Source organism: Tinamus guttatus, unplaced genomic scaffold, assembly GCF_059628265.1.
Source record: "Tinamus guttatus ecotype Peru unplaced genomic scaffold, ASM5962826v1 Tinamus_guttatus_pri_ptg000546l, whole genome shotgun sequence".
Taxonomy (NCBI): domain Eukaryota; kingdom Metazoa; phylum Chordata; class Aves; order Tinamiformes; family Tinamidae; genus Tinamus; species Tinamus guttatus.
Genome location: NW_028289080.1, coordinates 2,521,225 through 2,542,169, shown reverse-complemented (window position 1 = coordinate 2,542,169; position 20,945 = coordinate 2,521,225). Strand labels below are relative to the sequence as shown.

The 20,945-nt window shown below is 50.8% G+C and overlaps 3 protein-coding genes across 4 annotated transcripts; 1 reads left to right on the top strand and 2 right to left on the bottom strand.

Moving 5' to 3' along the window:
- Positions 1-950: 950 nt before the first annotated feature.
- Positions 951-9,952, bottom strand: RIC8A (RIC8 guanine nucleotide exchange factor A). Of its 2 annotated transcripts, XM_088534150.1 has the most exons (11): positions 9,922-9,952; positions 8,518-8,617; positions 6,541-6,588; positions 5,493-6,107; positions 4,794-4,888; positions 3,786-3,936; positions 3,117-3,212; positions 2,699-2,843; positions 2,475-2,619; positions 1,698-1,817; positions 951-1,148 (listed from the first exon to the last, which is right to left on the bottom strand). In XM_088534150.1, exons 2-11 carry the CDS (start codon positions 8,602-8,604, stop codon positions 1,028-1,030), a joined length of 1,623 nt encoding a protein of 540 aa, XP_088390276.1. In that variant the 5' UTR covers positions 8,605-8,617; positions 9,922-9,952; the 3' UTR covers positions 951-1,027. The 2 variants fall into 2 exon arrangements, with proteins under 2 accessions (XP_088390276.1, XP_010220231.2); XM_010221929.2 differs by lacking the exon at positions 9,922-9,952 and having other exon boundaries at positions 8,518-8,653.
- Positions 9,953-10,431: 479 nt separating this feature from the next.
- BET1L (Bet1 golgi vesicular membrane trafficking protein like) lies at positions 10,432-12,831 on the top strand. The gene is made up of 4 exons (XM_088534268.1): positions 10,432-10,462; positions 11,191-11,282; positions 11,676-11,732; positions 12,335-12,831. Exons 1-4 carry the CDS (start codon positions 10,444-10,446, stop codon positions 12,500-12,502), a joined length of 336 nt encoding a protein of 111 aa, XP_088390394.1. The 5' UTR covers positions 10,432-10,443; the 3' UTR covers positions 12,503-12,831.
- Positions 12,832-15,976: 3,145 nt separating this feature from the next.
- On the bottom strand, positions 15,977-20,732 carry CIMAP1A (ciliary microtubule associated protein 1A). The gene is made up of 6 exons (XM_010221936.2): positions 20,618-20,732; positions 19,372-19,572; positions 19,025-19,126; positions 18,502-18,623; positions 17,147-17,287; positions 15,977-16,063 (listed from the first exon to the last, which is right to left on the bottom strand). Exons 1-6 carry the CDS (start codon positions 20,721-20,723, stop codon positions 15,977-15,979), a joined length of 759 nt encoding a protein of 252 aa, XP_010220238.1. The 5' UTR covers positions 20,724-20,732.
- Positions 20,733-20,945: the final 213 nt, after the last annotated feature.

Sequence of the window (20,945 nt, the reverse complement as noted above, 5' to 3'; positions counted from 1 at the left end):
CTTATCAGGAAGAAAAAAAAAAAAACACACACACACACAAACCAAACCCGCGTTTCCCTAATTGCTCAGATTGCGGTGTCGGATCAATCACTGGCACGCAGCCGTTCACCAGAACATTTTCTTTATTCTAGCATAACTTCTGCATTCTTATGGGTGCTAGTGAGTTTTGGGACAAGACAAATCGGAGTATTTTATTTTAAATCATCGTTTCTTTAAAAAGGAAAAAAAAATAAAAAATAAAGACTAAGCCACAAGGAAGGACAGGATCAACACCCGTCCCCGGGCACAGAGAGCAATGGAAGTGTGGAAGAGCCAAGGCAGATGAGGAGGCAACACACAGCACAGATGATTTTGGCCTTTCAGTTTGAAAGCGCAGTGGGTGAAGGCTAATGCCAAAACCTAAACTCGGTGGTGAAAGGAGCGTTGCACAGCGTCACTGACTAAACCGCAGAGGTTTCCGGCCATCGCCCACACGTTTCTTTCCTGGGGTTGATGGCAGCATCACCCGAGAGCTCAACCCGCCCTCGCACACGGGTCCTCCCCGCGGTCCTGCACACGCATGTACAGGGCCCCGCTCACGATGGGCTGTGCTGAGCGCCCCATGGCCACCCCGTCCCTGCACGAATAACCGCTCTCGTGGAGCGGCTCCCCCGCGTAACCACGCGTGGGCTGACACGTCGCTGCACCCTTCTTCCCAAGCATCACGTATTCGAGAGGAAAAAAATAAAATAAAAAACGCACTAATGGAAAGTCCTGGAAGCAGTTTGGACTCTGAAATCCTCAAGACAACAGTTGAGGGGAGAGACCAAGGTGGAGCCAGGTCATGAAGAGCCTCTCGAAAGAGGTGGCTGTGGAGCTAGGAGGGAGGCAGGGGGTGTTCCTTGTGGATTGTGAAGGGTCCAGGCTGGATTCAGATCCCACAGGGAGAGTCCTGGCCCAAAACTAGCCTCCAGGTGCAGCACCAATTCCGAAGGGAGAGCAGATGGAGGCTCCCCAGTCCCCTGGGGTTGGGGGCGAGAGGTCGGGATCAGTCCAGCCCCAGCTCCGAGTCGGAGGACGACCTCTCGTCAGCCATGTCGCGGATGGCGTTCTCCATGGGCGCAAGGTTGCCGCTCGGCGTAATGCCCATGGGCTGGATGACTTGCTCTCTGCAAGCATGGAAGAGGAGGGGACAAGGTTACCCAGAGCCAGGACGCGCAGCAGACACCACAGGACGTGGCAGACCTACGTCAGAAGCACCAGTGGATGTTGTCACAGGGGCCAGCTCAGAGGAGAGCAACGGGACAGTTACATCAACAACACCTACAAGCACTATGAGGTGACTGCTGAAACAAGAGCCACAGACGTGGCTGGAACAGGGTCACTGGGTGAAGGGGATGTGGTTGCACCAACTGCCATCTGTCCCCGAAACACTCCTTCCTTGGGATAGTGGCTCCTTTTCTTAGCAAGTGTCTGGCCAAACTCAGTGATGTCTTTGGAACTGGTGCAGACACATAGGGAACATGTGTGGTAACACGGGCACTGCAATGCCTACCCTTGACGACCTGCCTTAAAGAACATGAGAAATATTCCCAGAATCTCTCCCTCAAACTTTTCTTTACATCCCTTGTAGCCTTGGAAAGAAAGATGGGTGGTAAGTGTAAGTCACAGCCACACAAGTGCTAACACAAGGACAGGCATACACAGTTTTCTGGTACCTGGACAGCTTGTCAAACATGTTGACTAACTTCATGGCTTCATATTCCTTCTGCTCTTCAGTCATCCCTTCCATGGGGTTGGGGAGCTTCTCCTCAACACGTCCCGTCACAGGATTAATGCTACAGGAATAACAAAACCGGGAGGTAAAACTGAAAGGTGAGACACGGCTGCCTAAAACACAGGCTTTACTACAGTGGGCAGAGAAAGTCAGCAGTGGGCTGGTCATCGTGGCCGCGGCAAGCGAGGGCCCTCTCGTTCTGCTGCGAAGAGAAGACCCTGGCACTATTGCTGTGAAACAGTGTGGTGCTTCCTGGCTCTTTCTGCATGTCCCCGCCAGTCCTCCTTACAAATCCTCCGGCATGGGAGACATCCCCATCCCGTGCACTTTGCAAAAAGGAAAGCCAGCTCAGCGCAGCAGCACAGGGCATCTCGAGGTGGAGGTGGGCACAGAACAGGCTCTGGCTGAAGGAGCCCCCTCTGCTCTAGAGCCTGTGCTGAGCTGCAGGGTCTGCATTTATCTGCTGGTGACCACCTGCACCATGGGCAGCTCTGCCGCAGAACTGTTAAACCCACGCAGCAGGGAGAAGCTGTGGGGCAGGACATCACAGCTCAGAATGAAACCTGTATGTAACGAGGAGTGATCTGTGTACAGAAAAGAGCGGGACAGGGTGGGTGTAGCAGGGAGATGACAAAGGGACAGGTGAAGAAAGGGACAGAGGACTCAAGAGGAGGGATAGGAAAAGGGATGTTATGGAGGGGGAAGCGGAGCGCTTTACTTGGGCTTTGCTTCCTTGTACTCTTCCGTGTCGGTGTCTTCATCCTCCGAGTACTCCCCCTCTTCCCGACCGCCAGCCATGAGGCCTCGCGCTGCCAGGAGCCCGGCCGCGTTCCCGTATCCCGTGTACTTGACGAACCGTGACACTGCCGGGAGAAGGAGAGGGGGAGAGCGCCCTCCGCGCCTGCCCTCGGCCTCCGCGGCGCCCGCCCCGCGGCAGCTCACCGCTCTCCTTGCAGAGCACGAAGAGGAACTCGGCGGCACAGTGCTTCACATCGGTGTCGATGTGCGTCATGAGGCGCACCAGCTTGTTCCGCAGCGAGTTCCCCACCTCGGGCCGGTTCCTCACGTCCCGCAGAGGCGGCAGCACCTGCAAGGCCACGGCAAGGAGCCCTCAGCGGGGCCAGGGTAGCAACCGCACGTCACATTGGTTTTGCAAAGCAGCTAAAACTAATAAAGCCGGGAAGCTTGGGAGATGTGGACAAGGACACTGTGGGTACCTCAAGCCTCTGATATCAGAACCTAATCCGGAGAGAGAAGGGGTCTGTTTGGCAAAGGGGATGCAAAGTTCAGGCAGGTTGCCACGCGCTCGCTCTCTCCTCCATGAGGTATCACTGGGCTTCTGGCTGAGCCCAGGGGTTACCTTTGCCTTCAGGAACTTCCTTGTCTGGCGATGGACTCGGGCGCTCTCAGTCAACAGGTTCAGCACCGGGGTCAGACTCTCCTTCAGCTTGTGTCCCTGCAGAAACAGGGAAATGAACAACGCGTCACCCCAAGTTCAACTTGTCTGGTGAGAGAACGGGTTGGCAGGGAAATGGATGGACACTGAGGGTCTCCGGCCTCTGCAGCAGGAGCTTCCAGGGCTCAGTTGCTCCTCAAACAGCGCTGCTCTGAGGCCTGCTCCATGGCACAGCAGTGCTGGAAATACCAGAGAGTCAGGCCAATCTGTTACTCAGTCTGGCTGTATCCAAACAGCTGAGCTGCTCACCAGACCCACAAAGGGTTGATTGAAACAGGGTATTTGGCTGTTATCACCCCGCTAACCATCTGCTGCTCAGTCAACCTCACTACCCATAAGGTAGTGACATAGTCATCTTCCCTGTCCACAAACATTTTGGCCCTGCCAAGGTTCGTTCTCTGCTCTACTGCATCTACAAAGGCATATCTCCAAACTAACAAAGCCTTAGAGATGCTCCCATGGTTGGGGTATGACACATTGGTGCTGGGTTTCCTACGGCTAAATGTCAGATGAAGGAAATGCACCTGTAAAAACAAGCAGCGAAGAACTCATCGCAGCATCCTCCCAACTCACCCTGTCGAGACGTCGCTCTAGGAAATCCAACAGGATGCTGACTGCGTCCATGTTCACACCCATGTACTCAAGTGAGCCCGGACGGACTTTTGGGGCCAAGAGGACGTCCAGGCATTTCAGGGGCAGGTTGCCCAAAAGGTTAACCGTATGGCTGGATGTGAGAAGGAGAAGGGAACACTTGGTCAGGAAGCTTTGTTCACAGAAGTTGTTCAGCTACCCAGAAAGACAGGTTCATCACGACCTTCCAGTTGTGCGAGGACCCTGAAGTCACCGCCAAGCCGTCTCTGGCCTCACATAACTACAACTGTGTAAATTAAAACACTTTTTGGATGGCTGAAGAGCTTGCTAGGAGACCTGAGAGACTTCAGTGACAAGTGAGAAAGAAGGAATGGAGGCAGAGGCCAAGCAGGACCAACCCCAGGCACTCACAGGTCTATCTCTAGGGACTCCCCCCTCACTTGTTCCCACCTTGACAGTCCATGCACCACTGCTTCAGACGCCTCCGCTCTGATCTCAGGGACAGGATGGTGTCACCTGCTCAGAGCCGACGTCCCTGCACCAATACAGCTCAGCAGCGCGACACAGGCAACAACTCCGCAAGACTCAGGAGACAGCCCGTTAATTAAGGCCAGCTCAGGAACTCTTAATTAAGGTAGAAAACACCTACTCTGGCAAGCTGCCCGCTAAAGTGGGTGGAACCACTTTAGAGCCCTCACACTGGATGCTGAATACGATCCTTGGAGCCAGGCCAGTTTGGGGAAAATATTTCCTCCTGGAGACTGGGACCTTGTGACATTGATGCACAGAATTTGACTGCAAAGGGCAGGGCTACTTCTGAAGAGCATGAGGAAACCGCAGGCTGGCCCAAAGGTGCCTGTTTTGTAGCAATGATCTTAGTGATGACCAGACTAGCAAGGGATGTTAACGCCACGGTCAGACAGCGCCTGTCTGAGGGAGATCTCAGGCCTGCTCCTAGGGCAGAACATTTTCTCAGTATCTAACAGAGACCTGTGGAATTCCTCTGTCCGGTCCTCTCCATCAGCAGAGATCATGAGGCAGTGGCGCAGGAGGGCACCCAAGTGCCGGTACAAAGCAGTGTCTTCCTGGCTCCAAAACAGAAAAGGAACATTTTGATGAGGAAAAGGAACCCCCTGGAGCCCGCTCCCCCTTTAGCCCACAGCCTTATCCCTCCTGCCATGGAGGTGGGAATGGGTAGTAGAGCATTTGAGTGTAAATATCCTCCAGCTTCTCCCTTTGCTTCCTGTCTACACACATTCTTCCTCCTGTCCCAAGCAGCTCCCACCCTTCAACAGCGAGCCAAGGGCCAGAAGAAGCAGAAGACTGACCCAAAGCCATGTTCTCCACAAGACCTCCCTTTAACTTTGTTCAGGAGGTGCAGACTCTCACTGTACCAAAAAATGAGTTCTCGGCGGGGTCTGCTTTCTCACCCACACCAAGAATCAAGTCATCACAAAAAAAAAAACCCTTTGAAGAGAATGTCAATGCTGAAATAGTCTTAAAGCGGAATAATGCACCGCCTGGAGGCAGTGCTCAAGTGAAGGATCAGACACTCAAGGATCTGGCTACCCTTACGCGTAACGGCAGGGCAGACCCTAGGGGCTACACAACAGCCAGTCTGAGCGGAGGAGGAAACTCCGTAACGACCCCCGAGCGTGGAGAAACGTGAGTGCAGCGGGGCGAGCTCACCTCGTCCACCTCCCTCCTGCTGGAATCGAAGGTGATGTTGAAGAGCACCTTCAGGATCTCCATCGCTCGCTCCGTCTCCTGCCGAGGCAGAGGCGGGAGAAGCCCCTCCTCGGCGGCCACTTCGTAGGGATCCATCCACTTGACGCCGAGGGTCAGCTCCAGCGTGTCCGTCATGAGGCTGATGCCACGGAGCTCCTGGGCGAGCTGCTGCCGGACGTCCACTCGGAGGGCCGTGAGCAGGAAGAGGAGGCGCAAGTCGAAGAACTTCACCTCGTGAGGAAGGCTCCTCTCGTTGTAGAGCTTGATGCGCTTGGCCAGGCCCGCCACCAGCCGGGCTTCGGCCGTCAGCTCCTGCGCCCGAGGGCTGCTGAAGACGATGTTGCAGAGGCATTTGAGGGATTCCAGGATCACATCCAAGTCCGGGACCTCTCGGATGAGCTCCTCTGAGTAATCAATGCCAGCGTGCCTGGAGAGGGTCTTCAGGCCTTCCTTGGTGGTAAACGGGCCAAGACAGTGCTTGTCTCGGGACAGGATACGGATGCTTTCCAAACACGTGACCTGGCAGGATGGCTGTAGCTCTCTTTCCAAGAACTTGATGAGCAGCTGGGCCATTTTCTGGGCAGAGGGAAACAAGTATTTTACTGTCAGACCTGAATGAGCAACCACTGCCTCTGACTGAGTCAGGTTGAGATTTTAGAGCACGCGCCCAGGGCTAAACATCCAGAAGAACCGAGCATCAGATGTGATTTCACAAGGTAGACAGGTCTGCCCTGGCACAAGAGAAGTGCCCCACTGAACCCAGAGGAGTCCCTAAGGAGGGGAAGATGCTGACTTTTAGCCTAAAACATCATCTACTGCTGGGAAGCTGAAGCCAGGTGCTTTGTGCACATCATCCCCTGACCAAGTATGTCCTCAAATCTGTGGAGAAAAAAAGCCCTGATCCCTTTCCCTCTGGAATTTGTCACCACAAAATCCTGCTGCACCCAAGTACAGAGCAGCAGCAGCTCTCTGCACCCAGCTAGAGGAGGAAACCAAAGAGCATGCTTACCTTCCTCTCCTCCCGCTCCTCATCATCAAAGGTGAAGCACTGAGATTTCTGTGGGGCAGAGGAGAAAGAACAAAGTTCAAGCGACAGGTTAGAAGGCTGCAGAACTGCAGGCCCATTATTCTGGAGGCCACTGACCCTCCCTCACCTCTGAAAAGCACTTGTGATGAACGTTACCTCCTGCACGTCCCTGCTGGCTCTGTGGCGAAGGCCAAAATGGTGCCTGTCCGACTGACTTCTTTTTAAATACTGCAGGAGCTGAGCAGATACCCATCACAATCCACAGTGTAGCATTGTAAATCAGTGTAACATTTTAATTCCTTCTGCTCAGTGCCACCTCAGCACATCCCGAGCTTTGCCAACACATTTTTTCTCTTAACATTTATTCTTCTTTCCCTCCCTGAAAGTACTGCCTTATTATCTGCAAACAGATCCTTTGTGTTCTTCATTCCTGTGGTGCCTGGAAATGCAACTGTTATTCAACCCCAACCTGCTCTTCAAACCCAGCTGATGAATACAGGCAAACACCCTTCTCCACGTGGGCTCTCGCAGGGTGTGCTTTGGTGCCTCGCGTTCCTTCGCACCGCAGTCGAACTGCGCTTGAACGCGCCGCAGAACGTGCACAGAGCCCTCTCGTCAGCTTCGGCTGCACCGTGGGCAGGTAAACACCTTCACCTGGAGGTGACACCTCTGCTGTCTCACGCAGCTCTCCCATCAGCCAGGCACACAAAGAACATGCATCTCCTTTGCACAGATGTTTTCACCGATGTTTTCATGCACAGCCAGCTCCTGGCTACTTGTCAGGAGATGCTATGGCCTACAGATCCACTGTGCCCCATCACCAAGATCCCCGGGCAGCTTCAGCCTCTTTGTGGGTTCCTCTCAGTTTTTGCAGAGCTGCCGTTTACTTTATTTGCAAGTTCGCATGCCCCTTGATCACTCCATTCCTTCCAGACTGACTAGCAAAACCGCTGACGTTCTCACGAGCTTCCCACGCTTGATGTAGTGACAAGGATCCAGCTGGAGGAATTCTACCAAGGTCGTCTTGGTTTGACACCTCGAGCTGGTTACACAGACTCCCCCTTTGCTCTCACAATCCCTTCGGCATCGCATCCTCTGTAGGTGATGGTAATCCTGCCAACTGTCTTTCCACTGGGGAATCCACTGCTTCTCAGCCCACATTTTCTGTATTTCACAAGTGACCGCTGGCAAGAGGTGCACATTTTCCCCTTGCACACTCTTCACAGCCTTTCCCTGCTCACGTCCCACCTACTCAAGAATGGTGCAGAATGAGTCACGTAGATCTGCAGGCCAGCCCCACACTGGTGGAAATCCTCTGAAAGAAATCTCCCTGACAGTTGGAGTCTATCTCAGAAGGGAACTACCCTCACGGATCATCTGTGCTTCTTTAAGGCTACAAATACTTCCGTTTTTGCTTCCTAGCCAGTCTTTTCATACCCCACTCATTTTTGCCCTTATTGTTAGCTTTCGGATCAAGCAGCTGTGCCTAATCCCAGCACTCCATCCGTGTCCATCTCCAGTGATCTTTTACTTGCAAATCACAGTAGCTGTTTCACCTGCAGCTCCTCCCTAGGCCTCAATGCTGCTCCCTCCAAATCTCACTTTGATATGAAAACTCCTATTTGATATTCATGTTGATGTCTACTTTCCTACCATGTTTACTTGGACTCTGGATGATAAAAAAATGCCGTTTATGTTCTTTAATTCCAGTACAGCAAGGAAACAAGGTAGAGACATCCCTTAGCTGCTCCCTAAAAAAAAACAGCAAGCATGCAGCTGCCTGCAAGCAAAAAATGAAGCAGTCTGTAACATTTCTATGACAGTAACGCAGAGACAGACGCGTTTAGAGGAGACAGAGGGACAGGCGGGTGGCACAGAAATCCCACAACACGGCCAACCTGCTCCCCGGCTCATAAACAGAAGCAGCTGACGTCAAGCAGAGGTTTGATGCTCACTCACCTCTTGGTTGTAGACCTGAAGCACCTTGAGAACCGTGTCTTGCTCGCCGCTTTCCACCGTGGCTACCACCGTCCTCAGCTCCATCATCCCACCAGCTCAGCTACGGAAGGAAGCGGAACGGGTAGGAAGGGGAATGAGGGACTCCTGGACAACGCTGACGCAAAGGGACCTCGATGCACAGAGAAGGAGTGAGGAAGGGGTGGGGAAAGGAAGCAGGAAAAACAACCCCCCTCCCCTCCAAAAATCCCAAAACCCACAAGTGAGATTGCTCACTCCGTTGCATCCATAAAAGCAGAGCAGATGGGCTCTGCAAAACCAGGAGCTTGCGTCCTCTCTCTCCCGCTAATCCTCGTCTTCCTCCCTTTGCTTTCCAAGGTTTAATGCATGCCTCCCAGTGCAGCACTCAGGAAAAGCTTCCCCCCCGCAACCCTGCCAGAGGATTAACACAGCACAGATAACAGCAGCTCCCTGAAATAGCTCTCTGCCTCCTCCTCCGCTGGCTGTCCTGATTTCTGTTGCTGCCCAGGAAGAAGATAAATAAATAAACAAAACGAAGGGGGAAGGAAAAAAAAGAATGCCAGAACCATTCCTGTGCAGCAAAAAACAGACGAATAGGGAAGCAAGGCAGACAGGCAAGTACCATCCTGGCTCACTTAAGGACGAGCTGCCTTTTAAGGTGGTGAGAAGAATTTTTGAGGTACAAATCACAGGGATTTTGCTGAGTTTGTTGGAAGGGGGCTAGTTGCGCGCACACAGGGCACCTGTATTTCAGGCTACGGCAGATACAGGGCGTGTGCTTATATAAAACCCTTCGCCCAGATCACAGACAGCCTCCGCGGCCAGTATTTTTACATCCTTAGAGAAGATGAGGTGCTTCACAGGAACCACGTCAACGAGCACGTAACAACGATTATTTCCAGCACAGCCGCGGGTTTAACGGCTCCGCACAGCCCCGCCGGCTTAGGGCACTGAAAAATAACGCGTGACACCGGGAAATAGAGCACTGCGGCCTGCAGACGCGATGCTCGGCTGCCGTGCGACGACGTGCTCCGCCACACGCCGGGCTGCCAGCGAGGCGGGGACTTTCCAGGGAGGCAGCAGGGTTGGAGGACAAGTAAATAAAAATGGGGAAAAAAAAAAATCCACAAACGGTGTGGTACCTTCACTCCTCAGTGTCACGGGGCTATTTCTCCACAGAAATAAATAAGGGAGCCATATTTCTCCACGGCTTTATGGAGCAATAGCAGCAAGCAGAGATGGCAGCACTTCCTATTTTCTTCCAGCCCCTCTTTTCACTCCCCTTTGCGTTCCTCCCCACGGGCCCCTTCCTTGCTTCCTTGTCAACGGCTCCCGCCTTTCCAGGCCGCTCCCAGGCCTTCCTCTGCGTGGCTGCCTGCGTCTTACCTAGGGCGAGCGCTCCCGGCGGCGGTGGCCGGGCCCGGCCGGCGAGAGGCGGCGGCGCGGCCTCCCCGCCGCCCCGGCCCTCCCTCACCGCCCTGCCCCGCCGCAACGAGCGCTGAGGAGAGGGGAGACGATGAACCGAGGCGCCTGCTCAAGGCTCTGGGGGACCCAGCGCGGGGGAAGCCGAGCCTCAGCCCCGCGGCGTTTTCTCTTAAACGCTTAATAATTTCCCAAAGGGGTTTAACGTTCAGCAGTGAACCCCTGCCTCCCGCACCGACGCGGCCGCCGCCATTTTGCGGAGGCGGGAGCCGCCCGAGCCCCCACCCTGCAGGCGGCCCCGCTCCACCGCCTCGGCCGCCATTTTGTGGAGGCGGTGCCCGCCCGGGCCCCTCCTCGGCCGCCATTTTGTGGAGGCGGTGCCCGCCCGGGCCCCTCCTCGGCCGCCATTTTGTGGAGGCGGTGCCCGCCCGGGCCCCTCCTCTGAGGCGGCCCCGCGCCACCGCCTCCCGCGGGGCCGTCGCCGCCATGGCGGAGTGGGGCCGAGGTGAGGGCGAGAGGGGCTGGCACGGGGGGCTTTCCCTCCCTCTTTCCCTCCCTCTTTCCCCTCGTCGCTATGTGTGGTGCGGTGCGCCGCCGTTTCGATGTTAGGGAGGCGCTGCCGCTGCCTCAGAGCCTGGGGGGACGGGGCGGCCCAGCTAGGGCTCCGCGGATGCTTTTGCCCCCTTGAAACTTTGGCGTAGAGGATCGTGTAACTCCCGGTCTCGTGGGGGTCCCGGTGCCAGGGGAACGACGCGGGAGGTGTTTCGGGGTAGTAAAGCCAGCAAAAACGTGAAAGGGTGTACGGCGGGGTACTGCCTTGGGGCAGGGTAAAAGGTGCCTTTTTCCCCCATTGACCAAGAAAGCACCCTGGGCAGAAGTGCACTGCCATGGGGGTTTGTCCCAAGTTTGTTTGGCTTCACCCAAATGACAACACGGCGGAGGGAGAGTGTGGTCAGAGCGCGTTGCCAAATGACGGCGTTGAGGTCTGTCCTGGTGTCTTGGAGCTTTACGAAGAGCGGCTTTGGGGTGTTGAAGCTGCTGCGCTGCAGGGTTTGGCAAGGGCCCTGTCACGGCAAAGGTGGGAAGCGGCACCTTTGGGTGGCAGCGGTGGCTGTTCCCGCCAGGGGTGGCTGACACAACCCCCGTGCTGCTGCCAGCTCTCCGTGCACAGTAAGCAAAAGTGCTGCTGCCGATATGTGACACCGACATGACGCCTTCTCCTCTTCGTCCCAGGCCAGAGCCCGAGCGCCGTGGAGGACGTGTTGGATGCTGAGAACAAGCGCATGGCAGACAGTCTCGCCAGCAAAGTCACCAGGCTGAAATCGGTGAGTTGCTGAGCTCCCGTGGGGAGCTGCAGTAAACAAAGTTCATCTTCAGTTATGTGCATCCATCTTTCTCACACTGTCTTGTGGGAGACACACGCCGCTGGCTGTTTACAGAGGGCTTTCTATTTATAACCTCCTTCTAGAGACTGCTGTAGTGGGTTGTTGTTGGGTTTTTCTGCGGAAGTGCTTGGGACTGCTTTATGAATCCTTGCTTTCTTTTTGAGGTTCAGCTGTATCATGATGTGCAATAGCAAAGATGTGTTTTTGGTGGCATTCAAAGAGCTTTAGGCACAAAGCCCGTCTGCTTTTCCAAATATTCCAGTTTTATGTACGTTAGAGGTTGTCTCCCTGTTAAAAGTTCATTAATACTTGTTTCCCGCTTGTCCTGTATAGCTGGCCTTGGATATTGACAAAGATGCTGACGAGCAGAACCATTATCTGGATGGCATGGTAAGAAAGTGATGAAACATTTTAACATTTCTGGTGCTAGATCTCAAGCAGTTACCTTATGGTGAAAGTTAATAGTGGTTCAGTAAAGGAGAAGAAGTTAAGTTTTCGGTGGTCGGCTTGGAAAACCACATAATACAACTAAACGCATTTTCTGTGGGTTTATTGATGAGTAAATGTTAAATACCTAGCAGCTGCTAATACTGCTTTGAATGGACAGCACAGCCAGGTATGGAGCATCTGTCCCTGTACCCGTGTAGGACAGGGTACTCGCGCAGTACAGATGGAGATTGCTCAGTTACTGGGGTTAAAGATCTGCCTCCTGTAGCTCTTAACTGGGAGCCCTATTCTCCTGTGGCCCTCTTCTCTGATTTTTTTGGTGATGTATAAATCTGTCGGAGATGCTCACCGTTACTGAAACTCGGGGTTACTGGTGACCTTGCTGGAGTCGGAGCGCAGGAGTGGAAGCACTTTCTGAGAGAAATTTGATGGGGGCTGTGGAGAGAGAGGCCATTACTGTGCTGCTGCCTATTCAAATGCTTTTTAATCTCTCAGAGGAATTCTTCAGGAATAATGTCTCCTTTTTACCTTTCTTTCTTCTTTAGGATTCAGATTTTATGAGTGTGACTGGCCTGCTGACCGGCAGCGTGAAGCGGTTCTCCACCATGGCCCGGTCAGGGAGGGAGAATCGCAAGTTGCTCTGCTACGTTTCTGCAGGACTGGTTGTCGTCTTCTTCGTCCTCTACTATCTCGTGTCAAAAGCAGGCACTTGAGCATGGTTTTTGTGCCAGAAATTTTACAGACCAAAAATCATGTGTTGTTCAATGGACTTATTGAAAGCCTTTTTCATTCTGCCCTGTTGTGGAGTCTTTGAGACATTCCAAGCAGTCCAAATAACTTTTCGGTTCCCCAGCTTACTGTCATTGATTGGGCTGCTCTTGGGCTGTCTCTATAAAATGATTATGTTTCATTCTAAACTGACTTTCACATGTAAAATGACTTTGATGTTGTTAATACCTAAACTTTCATCTCTTGCCTTGTTGTCCATGTCCTTCAGCCTATTTTCAGTGGACACCTTTGTGTTGCCTGCATTACTGGTATTCCCCGCTAAACTTGGGAAGAGTTGTGTCAGGCAAAATCCAGAGACTCTGTGCACAAAAGTTTGGCAAGCAGAAGTTCGGATGCTGCAGATTTTAGGACTGCTGTTTTATGAGATTTGGAGGTACAAACTTGGGGCTTCTATTCCAGCTTAGCCACTTGGAAGTCATACACACTCTCAGTTTGACTTGGAGCCATGTTAATAACCTTGATGTTACTGGATTGGAATTAAATTTCTACAGCTTTGAAATTAAATCAGCTCTAGATCTGGACCCTGGTGCACTGTAATTGCTTCAGAGGAGCAAGACTTTGAGTGATAGCTTGGCTTTATTTATTATCCTTCTAGGTGAAGTTGAGTGTGGACACTGCAGGAAAAGAAGGGCCAAAGTTGTCCTTATTTCTTAATGCCCGTAAGTTGCCATTATTTGCACGTGTATAGTATCTTCCCACACACTTGAAAATACACTCCCCTAGACTGTTTTAAGAGTGTCTAAACACTCTCCTATCAGTGTCCCCTCCAGTCTTTTTAAGATTACATACTTCAGCCTTTGTGCAGTTCATTGTACTTATTACCATATCCCTGTACTGCAGTGGTATTCCATTATCCTCCTGTAACAACTACCTCTCCAGGACTAAAGTTTTTCTCCTCTTTCACAGCCCATCTATCTAACAGGTCTATATTCATCAATCCCTATGTGTTTTATTTGGCCTTGACATTGTGTCTTTAGGAATTCCCTCTTGCTCGGACTAAGCTGGGTCTAAAGCCAAACAGCCTGTGCTCTTCCCTGCTTAAAATGCACCAAACATTTAATAAAGTAGCTCCATAGTTCAATTGTGTGTCCTTTTTTTCTGAGTTTGGAGAAGAAGGTGTAGTGAAGGTAAGTAGGAAAGGAGGCAACAGTGACTCTCTCTGGTTCTTGTTTGTACTTCTCTGGCAAGATGTGGCAATTCCAGACTCTCTTTACACTTGGAAGAACGATGGTTGTATCACCGGGCTCTCTCTGGATTTTTCGGAAGTGGATCGCTTCTGCTAAAAGGCTTCCAGAATAGCCTGGTCTGGCAGCGATGGTTTTGGTTTGCCTTTTATGTTGTAAATAAAACAGTTTTTAGAATATTTTGGCCAAGTGGTTTCTTTGTGTGTGTGTGTGTGTTTGTTTTTCCCGTGTGCTTATGTCTTAGTAAGATTAAAAAACGGGTGGATAACTCCATGATATATAAATTGTACGGAACCGGCTGCCTCAGAACCAAATACAATGTTATCACATGAGACCCTGTGCCATATGCTCCTGGCGTCCCTGCTCGAGCAGGAGGGTTGGACTAGGTGATCCCTGGAGGCCCCTTCCGACCTCAGCCCTCCTGGAATTCCGTGAAACCGTCTGTCTGTCACAAACTGCGGAGATGCGAGCAAAGCCGCGCTACCTCAGAAGCAGCGGGAAAACCTCGGGAGAGTTAAACTCTGCAGGGGGAAAACCTCCGGAGATTTAACCGAACGGTTGAAACCAAAAGTGCTTGAACCTCTCAGATGCCAAATGCCCCCTTTTGATGAGCCCAAGATGCGCTGTCTGTCACAGGGGTGCCCGTGGAAGTCTGTGGGTTGTTTCGTTTTTGTCAAATGTATTGAGTTTTTTAAACATGACAGCTAACAAAGGGGATAAATACAACGTGAGAGGCTGTTAAAAACTCTCTGAATACCCCCAAACAGCCTTTCCCAGAGCATATGTGAAATGAGGGAACTCAGTTTGTGAGTTTGTCGCTGCTGTGAATATGTCTCCTAAAGGTTTTTGCTGCAGGCAAGTCTGTTTCTTCAGGGCTTCTCTCGGTGCGAGGCTGTTGATCTCCTTAGCTTGTGATGAAACAATCCTGGATTTAAGATTCATGGCAATTAAATGCTCAGAATAGAATTCCTGACCAGCGTTTGCTGGCCGTCTCCGCTCTCCCGTGCCGCACACCTCCGAGCACCCTGCATAAAGGAAAGGGCTCACGAAGGCACCAGCCCTGCGCGAGCGGCTTCAGGGCAAGCGCGTTGGGAGAGGAGGCCCCTTTTCTCCCCGTTTCCCGATTCTCAAGTCAAAGAAGATCCCGGAGCTATTGCGAGCCCAGCAACCCGATTACAAATGTTACTGTGCAACAGAGCATGCAGTTACGCACTTCATATTTTATTTAAAAACATGCTATTGCAAATGAAATCACAAATAGTGCGTTTTCTCAGACCGAAAGGATTCCAGTTGTTACTGGCTTCATTATTTTGTCCTTAAATGCAAGTAATCTGGGGGCTTAACCGTGACTTTTAGGCACAGCCATTAAAAGAGAAAATGAAGGGCAGCGCTGGGGTAAGGAATTTGGATCTTAAGCCTCTTTTTTTAATTGCTGTCAGGTGAAAATGTGCTGCTAGAGGTATCTAATGTTGGTTACGCTTTTGATTTCACTGCCCTTTTTCAGTTGTAATATAGCAATGTTTGGTCGAGGCATGAGACTTGGACAGGGGAAAACAGGCTATTTCTTTCCCTGCTGCTTAAGGTGCAAAAACAAAGTTTGAGGAGGAGGTGGTATTTTGTTTTACTAAAGTTACAGCAAACCAGGAATTTGAATTGCACTCCAAACTGGGTTCTTTTAAATACTGTTCCGGAGTGCCACCTAAAGGCAGGTCACCAAATTCGCTTACAGTGACCTGTCATATAAGGAATAACTCTTATTTTTCTTTTTTTTTTCCCCAGAAGCTAATGCTACAATTAATATGCTAGGAAAGAAAAAAAAAAAAGGCAGCTGAAATCACTGCAAATCTGGACACAAACCCCAAAGCTTATCTTACCAGTGGGAAATGGAAAGACTTTGACGTGTGGGTTGCGGCGATGATCCTGCAGCCAGCAGGATCCAGGCGCAAGTACTTGCATTCCTCCGCGTGTCAGATTCGTTCGCGAGGGCGCGATCGCGCCGTCTTCGGCTCGAGTGGTAGCAAAAACGCAAAAAGTCCTTCGGTAGCAACGGGACGCAGCGCAGCAGCCCGGGCAGCCGCTTGCTGACTTCGCGCGCTCTTGGTTATTCAGCGGCGCACAGAAGATGGACGATTGCCGCCCGAGGGAAGCTGTCCTAAATCCTCCCGCTGCTCTCAAAGCGCGCCGCGCTGCGGCAGCTCACGAGCGCGGCGGTGCTCAGCTGTCCAGGATCAGGGGGGCCGTGTACTTCGAATGCCGGATGCCGAAGGTGATCGCGGGGGCTTGCGGCTTCGTCAGCGTCACCTGCAAGGCGGGGAAGGGTGAGTGATGAAGGCCACCGCTGCCCTGGACCTGTCCCGAGGCGCAGTGACAACCCTGTGAAGCTCCATCTAGCAGGAGCTGGTTTTAGTGATAAATGGTAGACTGCGAGAGAGGTATTTTTACTTAAAACACATAGTCTTGCTCTTTCTAAAGGCTGGTTTCTAGCCTGGGCAGAACACATTTTTGTTCAGTGATGACCATCTGTCATTGGAAAATGTATTTGTGCCATTTTTGCCCTTTATTACATGTTGGTGGATGTGCCTCATGAGGTTTCTAGCTAGCTATGTCTTGTCTAGAAGCACTTAATTTAAACCTCATTTTTAGCACACCATTATAAATGTCCTTCTGCTATAAAATGCTCAGTTGCTATCAGCACTTGACATTTCTTTCTCTTTTGGTAGAGTAACATGAAGAAAAAAAGAAAAATAGTTTAGGGATAGTTAAAATATGTTCCCTAGGTTTTAAGGACACTGAAACCAAAGGTCTCGTTTTCCACACAAAAGTGACCAAAATTATCATTACAGCTGATATGGAAAGTTCCAGAAAAAGAACTTCCTCAAATGCCAGAGGATTTCCAGCTCAAGCAGAGCCCTACCAGATAAGCCTCACCTCCAAGTGTGTGTCTGCTACATTGCATGAAGTACATGTGCGTGATGAAACAGCACTGGGTGCGTAGATTGGAAGTCTGTCAGCTTCTTTTTTTTGTGATTAAATTTAAGAATTCAAATTCATAGTGAATGTACTTAATGTTTAACATTGACCAGCTCCAAAATCGCTGCTAACAGCAATGCACAACTAATAGCAGTGCTTCCCTGCTGACTGATAAAATAGTTGCTAGTTCTAAAGTCAGTGCATGAGAGTGTGTGAAGGATCTAACCCTTCCCACTGATACCAGTTCTCCCTTTTTAGCATCAAAAAATCAGTAAAAAGAGGCTTGCCAGTCGGGGTTGTTTAGCACAAGACAATCCTGCAGTTTGTGATACTGTTAGTTCTCAAAAGCCCTAGCAGAGGGGGAGATCATTGAAGGGTGGTTGTTGAAAAGGAGAGCGTGGCCACGTGCCTTACCTTTCCTATGCAGTAGTCTGCAGGCCCTGGTTTTACAGTTTTGTCTCCTATAGGTTTGTTTTGGGTTCTCATAGTGTACTTGGGAGCTCTCGGTTTATACACATCCAGTTCTGTCTTCCGGTACGCAGCAGGCCCTGGAGTCTGCAAGAGAGTCAGCAGAGCCGTTGGATAAAACTGGCAGCTTTTTGTTCCTCCTGGCTTCCCAGGAGGGCTCCTTTACTCCACCTAACTGGACAAGGAAACGGGGCCGCAACAGCGGGCGATACGGACAACAAAGAACTCTGGTTTCCTCCGAAGAAGACGGTTTCAACATTTCGTTTCAATATTTCAATATTCGTTTCAGCAGCTGTTACCTGTAGGAGACTCTGTTTGCATCTGTTCGCCGAGCCTCCTTGTGCTGCCAGATTGCAAATGGGCCTGTCGCTTAGAGAGATGGGAGGTAAAATGTGCAGCAGCAGAGCACCAGGAACCCAGCATCTCTGCTGCATCTTACATAAGGCTTGCAATTAAAGGATTTTGTTTCAAATAGGCTTTATATAATACCCTTTTTTTTTTTTTAATCCTCTATCAATATAAGTGTTTTGCATGGTGGTGGTGTATTCCAACTCTCCCAAAACCAATATAGCTCCCTGCTAGCGTATTACTGGCTATGGGCTATGCTTATTAGCGCAGCGGTTCTGACAGCCTTGTTGTATTTTATCTCGAGAAACTGTTTCTGTGGAGGCCGAGTTTGCATAACACCAATCCCCTTCTTCCTCCCGGCACATTAACCCTGTGTTTCATCCAGGCCTCCCCGCAGAGCTTTGCCAGTGCTTGATGTGCAGTGATATCTGAAATGGGAGTGTTTGCCACGTACCAAAAACAAGCAAACAAAAAAACCCTGCGGTGTTTCAGCTCATGTTCTGTGCCATGAACGTACTTCATATTTTGACCAAAGATTTCATTCCCTTTAGATATTTCAGTAAGTTATTTGGTAAGGACAAGCCAGCTGGAGTTTGCAGCCTTCCTACTGAGCGTGCTAGCAATAACTCCTAACGCTAGCAATAACTCTTAGCACTGCAGCTATTTCCCTTGCAAATTTGTTGCAGCGTGGGCAGCAATTTTGTTTGTGTGTTCATATTGCCCCTGGCCCTGTTCCTGAGGAGCTCAGAGCGGATACCTGTGATAACAGGTTTGGTTTTCTGCTTGAAATGACTTTCAGTAACTGCTTTGAGGATATTCTTTTCTTCCTCCACCCTCATTATCACCACTCCCAGTTGCGAATTCAAGTTCAAAGACTAGGGCTTAATCTAAAGCCTGGAGGAGCTTTGCATCGTCAGAACAAAAAAGAACAAAAAAGTCAAAACGTAGCTCACTTTACAGAGGTCTTCCTCAAAGAGACCAAATTTAGTTCTCCACCTCATGGAATAGCACGGGCTGGCAGTTGTGTAGGCTGTGTTCGGTCCCAGCACCCTCGGGATTGTGTAGTCACCAGGGCCTGCGGAAGGGATGGGAAGAGAGACATGTGAATCCTCAGGGGACAGGAGAAACATTGAAGTCGGAGGAACAGGAGGGATGTCCTACTCGTCTTTTGTCTTATGGTTAGGCTACAAACTCTTTGCAGACGCCCTTCGTTCTGGCATTTGCCTAGCAAGGCTTTTGCTTTGCCTTTGCAGACCAAGGCCTGCTACAATGCAAAAGCTTCGGTTGCATCCTTCTTCGAAGCAACAGTGGAAACACTGTTGGAATTACAGAGCGACCAGGATGAAATAAAGCTCATGAACCAACGGTCACATCCTGTTGTGGAGACACTGGATTACCTGGTTTAACAAGTCGAACAAGGGGTTTTTACTGGAGGACGCTTAGTTTACGAGTGCATCTTGGCCCTCGTTCGCTTACCTGGAGTGATGTCCACGCTGGCCATGTTGGGCCTGAAGGACATGGAGTGTGCAGGAGCACATTTATAGATGTGTTTCTTTGACTTCTCCAGGAAATAGTCTCCTAGGGCAGGGGAGAAGAGGACAAAAGCCGTGAAGCTCTGGCTTCTCGAAGGCAAAACAGGCAGTTTGCTAGCAGGTGCTTTTCATAACAGCTGCTAAATTGCCACTTCTCGTTGTGTTTTCTGTTTGAAAGCACCCAAAGCTCATGCGAGGCGCACGCGTGGTGGCTTCGCACCCTGCAGCCCCTGCGCGACGGGGAGGCCTGTTTGCCTTGCGCGAAGGAACGACTGGAGAACTGTCACTCACCGGGCCCCGGCGTGACCTCCACGGTCACCTTGGGACGGCCGCTCATAACATATCCTGGAGCAACGTACTTGCCCGTCTTGGTCACGGAGGGCTCCACGTAGTAGCAAGGGCCTGGAGAGCAGCCCTCTTTCACGGGAGGTTTCGCCCCGCTGAATGAGTAGGCAGGGGCTTGCTTTTTGGTGGGGTCATGTTTCAGGTAACCTAGGAGGAAAACACATGGGAAAGGAGACCTTTGTGCAATTAGCTTGTAAGCTCTTTGTAACCGGAGCAGTTGGAGCTCTGAAATTCCCTTCCAGGGTATTGGGGTGCCTTTGCACCGGTGCCCACCAGGGTTCTCCTGCCCCGTTCTCTTAACGGGGCTCTAGGGCTTGTCCTCTTTCTGGAGAGCCACGGAGGCAGCGTTACCCCAAACAGCTCCTCGGGAGCGTTCCCCAAATAGACAAAGCTCCAAAGTGTCTCTGTGTGTGGCTTTTCCCTCACAGTGTAAGGGAGGAGAGCTGTATGGCGCCTGGTGGTGCAGAGGAGGGTGGCTCCTAGCAGAAACGGTTTTGACACTGCATTGCTTAAATAGTCTTTAAAAAATACATATCCCCTGCCCGCATGGTTCAAAGCAGCTATAAAAAAAGAACCTATCCAACACAAAAATGTAGACACTCGGTAATTAATTGCAAAAAATGCCGTCATTACAAACTATTTTTACTCCATAAGCAGTTGCTAAGCTAGCTTAAAGGAAATGTAAAGAGCACTTGGGTGATTTTTTTGCTCTTCCGCGAGCCTGAACAGGAATATCACCAGCAAATGCTGCCCTTTCAGTTGCTTTTACTGATATGAAAACAGCAGCTCTCTAGCTGCAGCAAGGGGCAGCTTTATAAATGAAATGGAAAGGGGTCGTCCTGAAGAAATAACAAAATACTGCAGGGATAAACCCCTTTTAAATTGTGTGTTGTTAAAATTACTTCTGTGATATTTAGCCAACATGTTAAATTTTTAATGATATCATGAAATAAATAAGAAAAAGATGAGGCTGGAGCAACAGGAAAGGATGACAAAAATACAAAACGAGTTTCATGCTTTGAATGTCTTTGCATCATTTCACATGCAAGGGGGATACACGGTTAATTATGTCCTTAGCCATCCTTTCTGTGCTGTAATGAGTCAGCAAAGGCATGAAGCTGCTGAAATTGTTTTTTAGCTGCTGTTACCGTTAATTCACTCTAAGCGCTGCGTGACTTTCCAGCTGCTTTACCTGTTGTCCCTGGGATTGAGTACTTGGGTCCCGGGCCAGTGAACTGGGCCATTACGGGGCCCCGTGGGCGATGGGGTTTCCATGTCCCCACCCAGGCTCGATACATGGTGGGAGCTGGCAGCAAAGCCTAAGGAAAGAGGAAAAGAATCAGAAACGGGATTAAAAAGAAAGAGGAAGATTTTATTTCTTCTTTTGCATGAGGGTTAAAAAATCTCGGCCTGGTCCTGGATCCTCTGAGTTCTGTCCTATAATAAAATATTGATGATCTGCAACATCTGCAGGTGCTTGAAGGCAGCTTTTCAGTTTTGAGTGAGCATCCCTAGAAAAC

Excerpts from the sequence above, each read along its gene's own strand:
- RIC8A (XM_088534150.1), bottom strand. The coding sequence starts at position 8,604 with ATGATGGAGCTGAGGACGGTGGTAGCCACGGTGGAAAGCGGCGAGCAA. Across the intron at positions 2,620-2,698 it reads CGTGCTCTGCAAGGAGAGCG|TGTCACGGTTCGTCAAGTAC; the intron begins GTGAGCTGCCGC and ends TTCTCCCGGCAG. Across the intron at positions 1,818-2,474 it reads TACAAGGAAGCAAAGCCCAA|CATTAATCCTGTGACGGGAC; the intron begins GTAAAGCGCTCC and ends TTATTCCTGTAG.
- BET1L (XM_088534268.1), top strand. Across the intron at positions 11,283-11,675 it reads AAGTCACCAGGCTGAAATCG|CTGGCCTTGGATATTGACAA; the intron begins GTGAGTTGCTGA and ends TGTCCTGTATAG. Across the intron at positions 11,733-12,334 it reads ACCATTATCTGGATGGCATG|GATTCAGATTTTATGAGTGT; the intron begins GTAAGAAAGTGA and ends TTTCTTCTTTAG.
- CIMAP1A (XM_010221936.2), bottom strand. The coding sequence starts at position 20,723 with ATGTATCGAGCCTGGGTGGGGACATGGAAACCCCATCGCCCACGGGGC. Across the intron at positions 18,624-19,024 it reads CAGCGTGGACATCACTCCAG|GCCCTGGTGACTACACAATC; the intron begins GTAAGCGAACGA and ends TCCCTTCCGCAG. Across the intron at positions 16,064-17,146 it reads CAGACTACTGCATAGGAAAG|GTGACGCTGACGAAGCCGCA; the intron begins GTAAGGCACGTG and ends CCCGCCTTGCAG.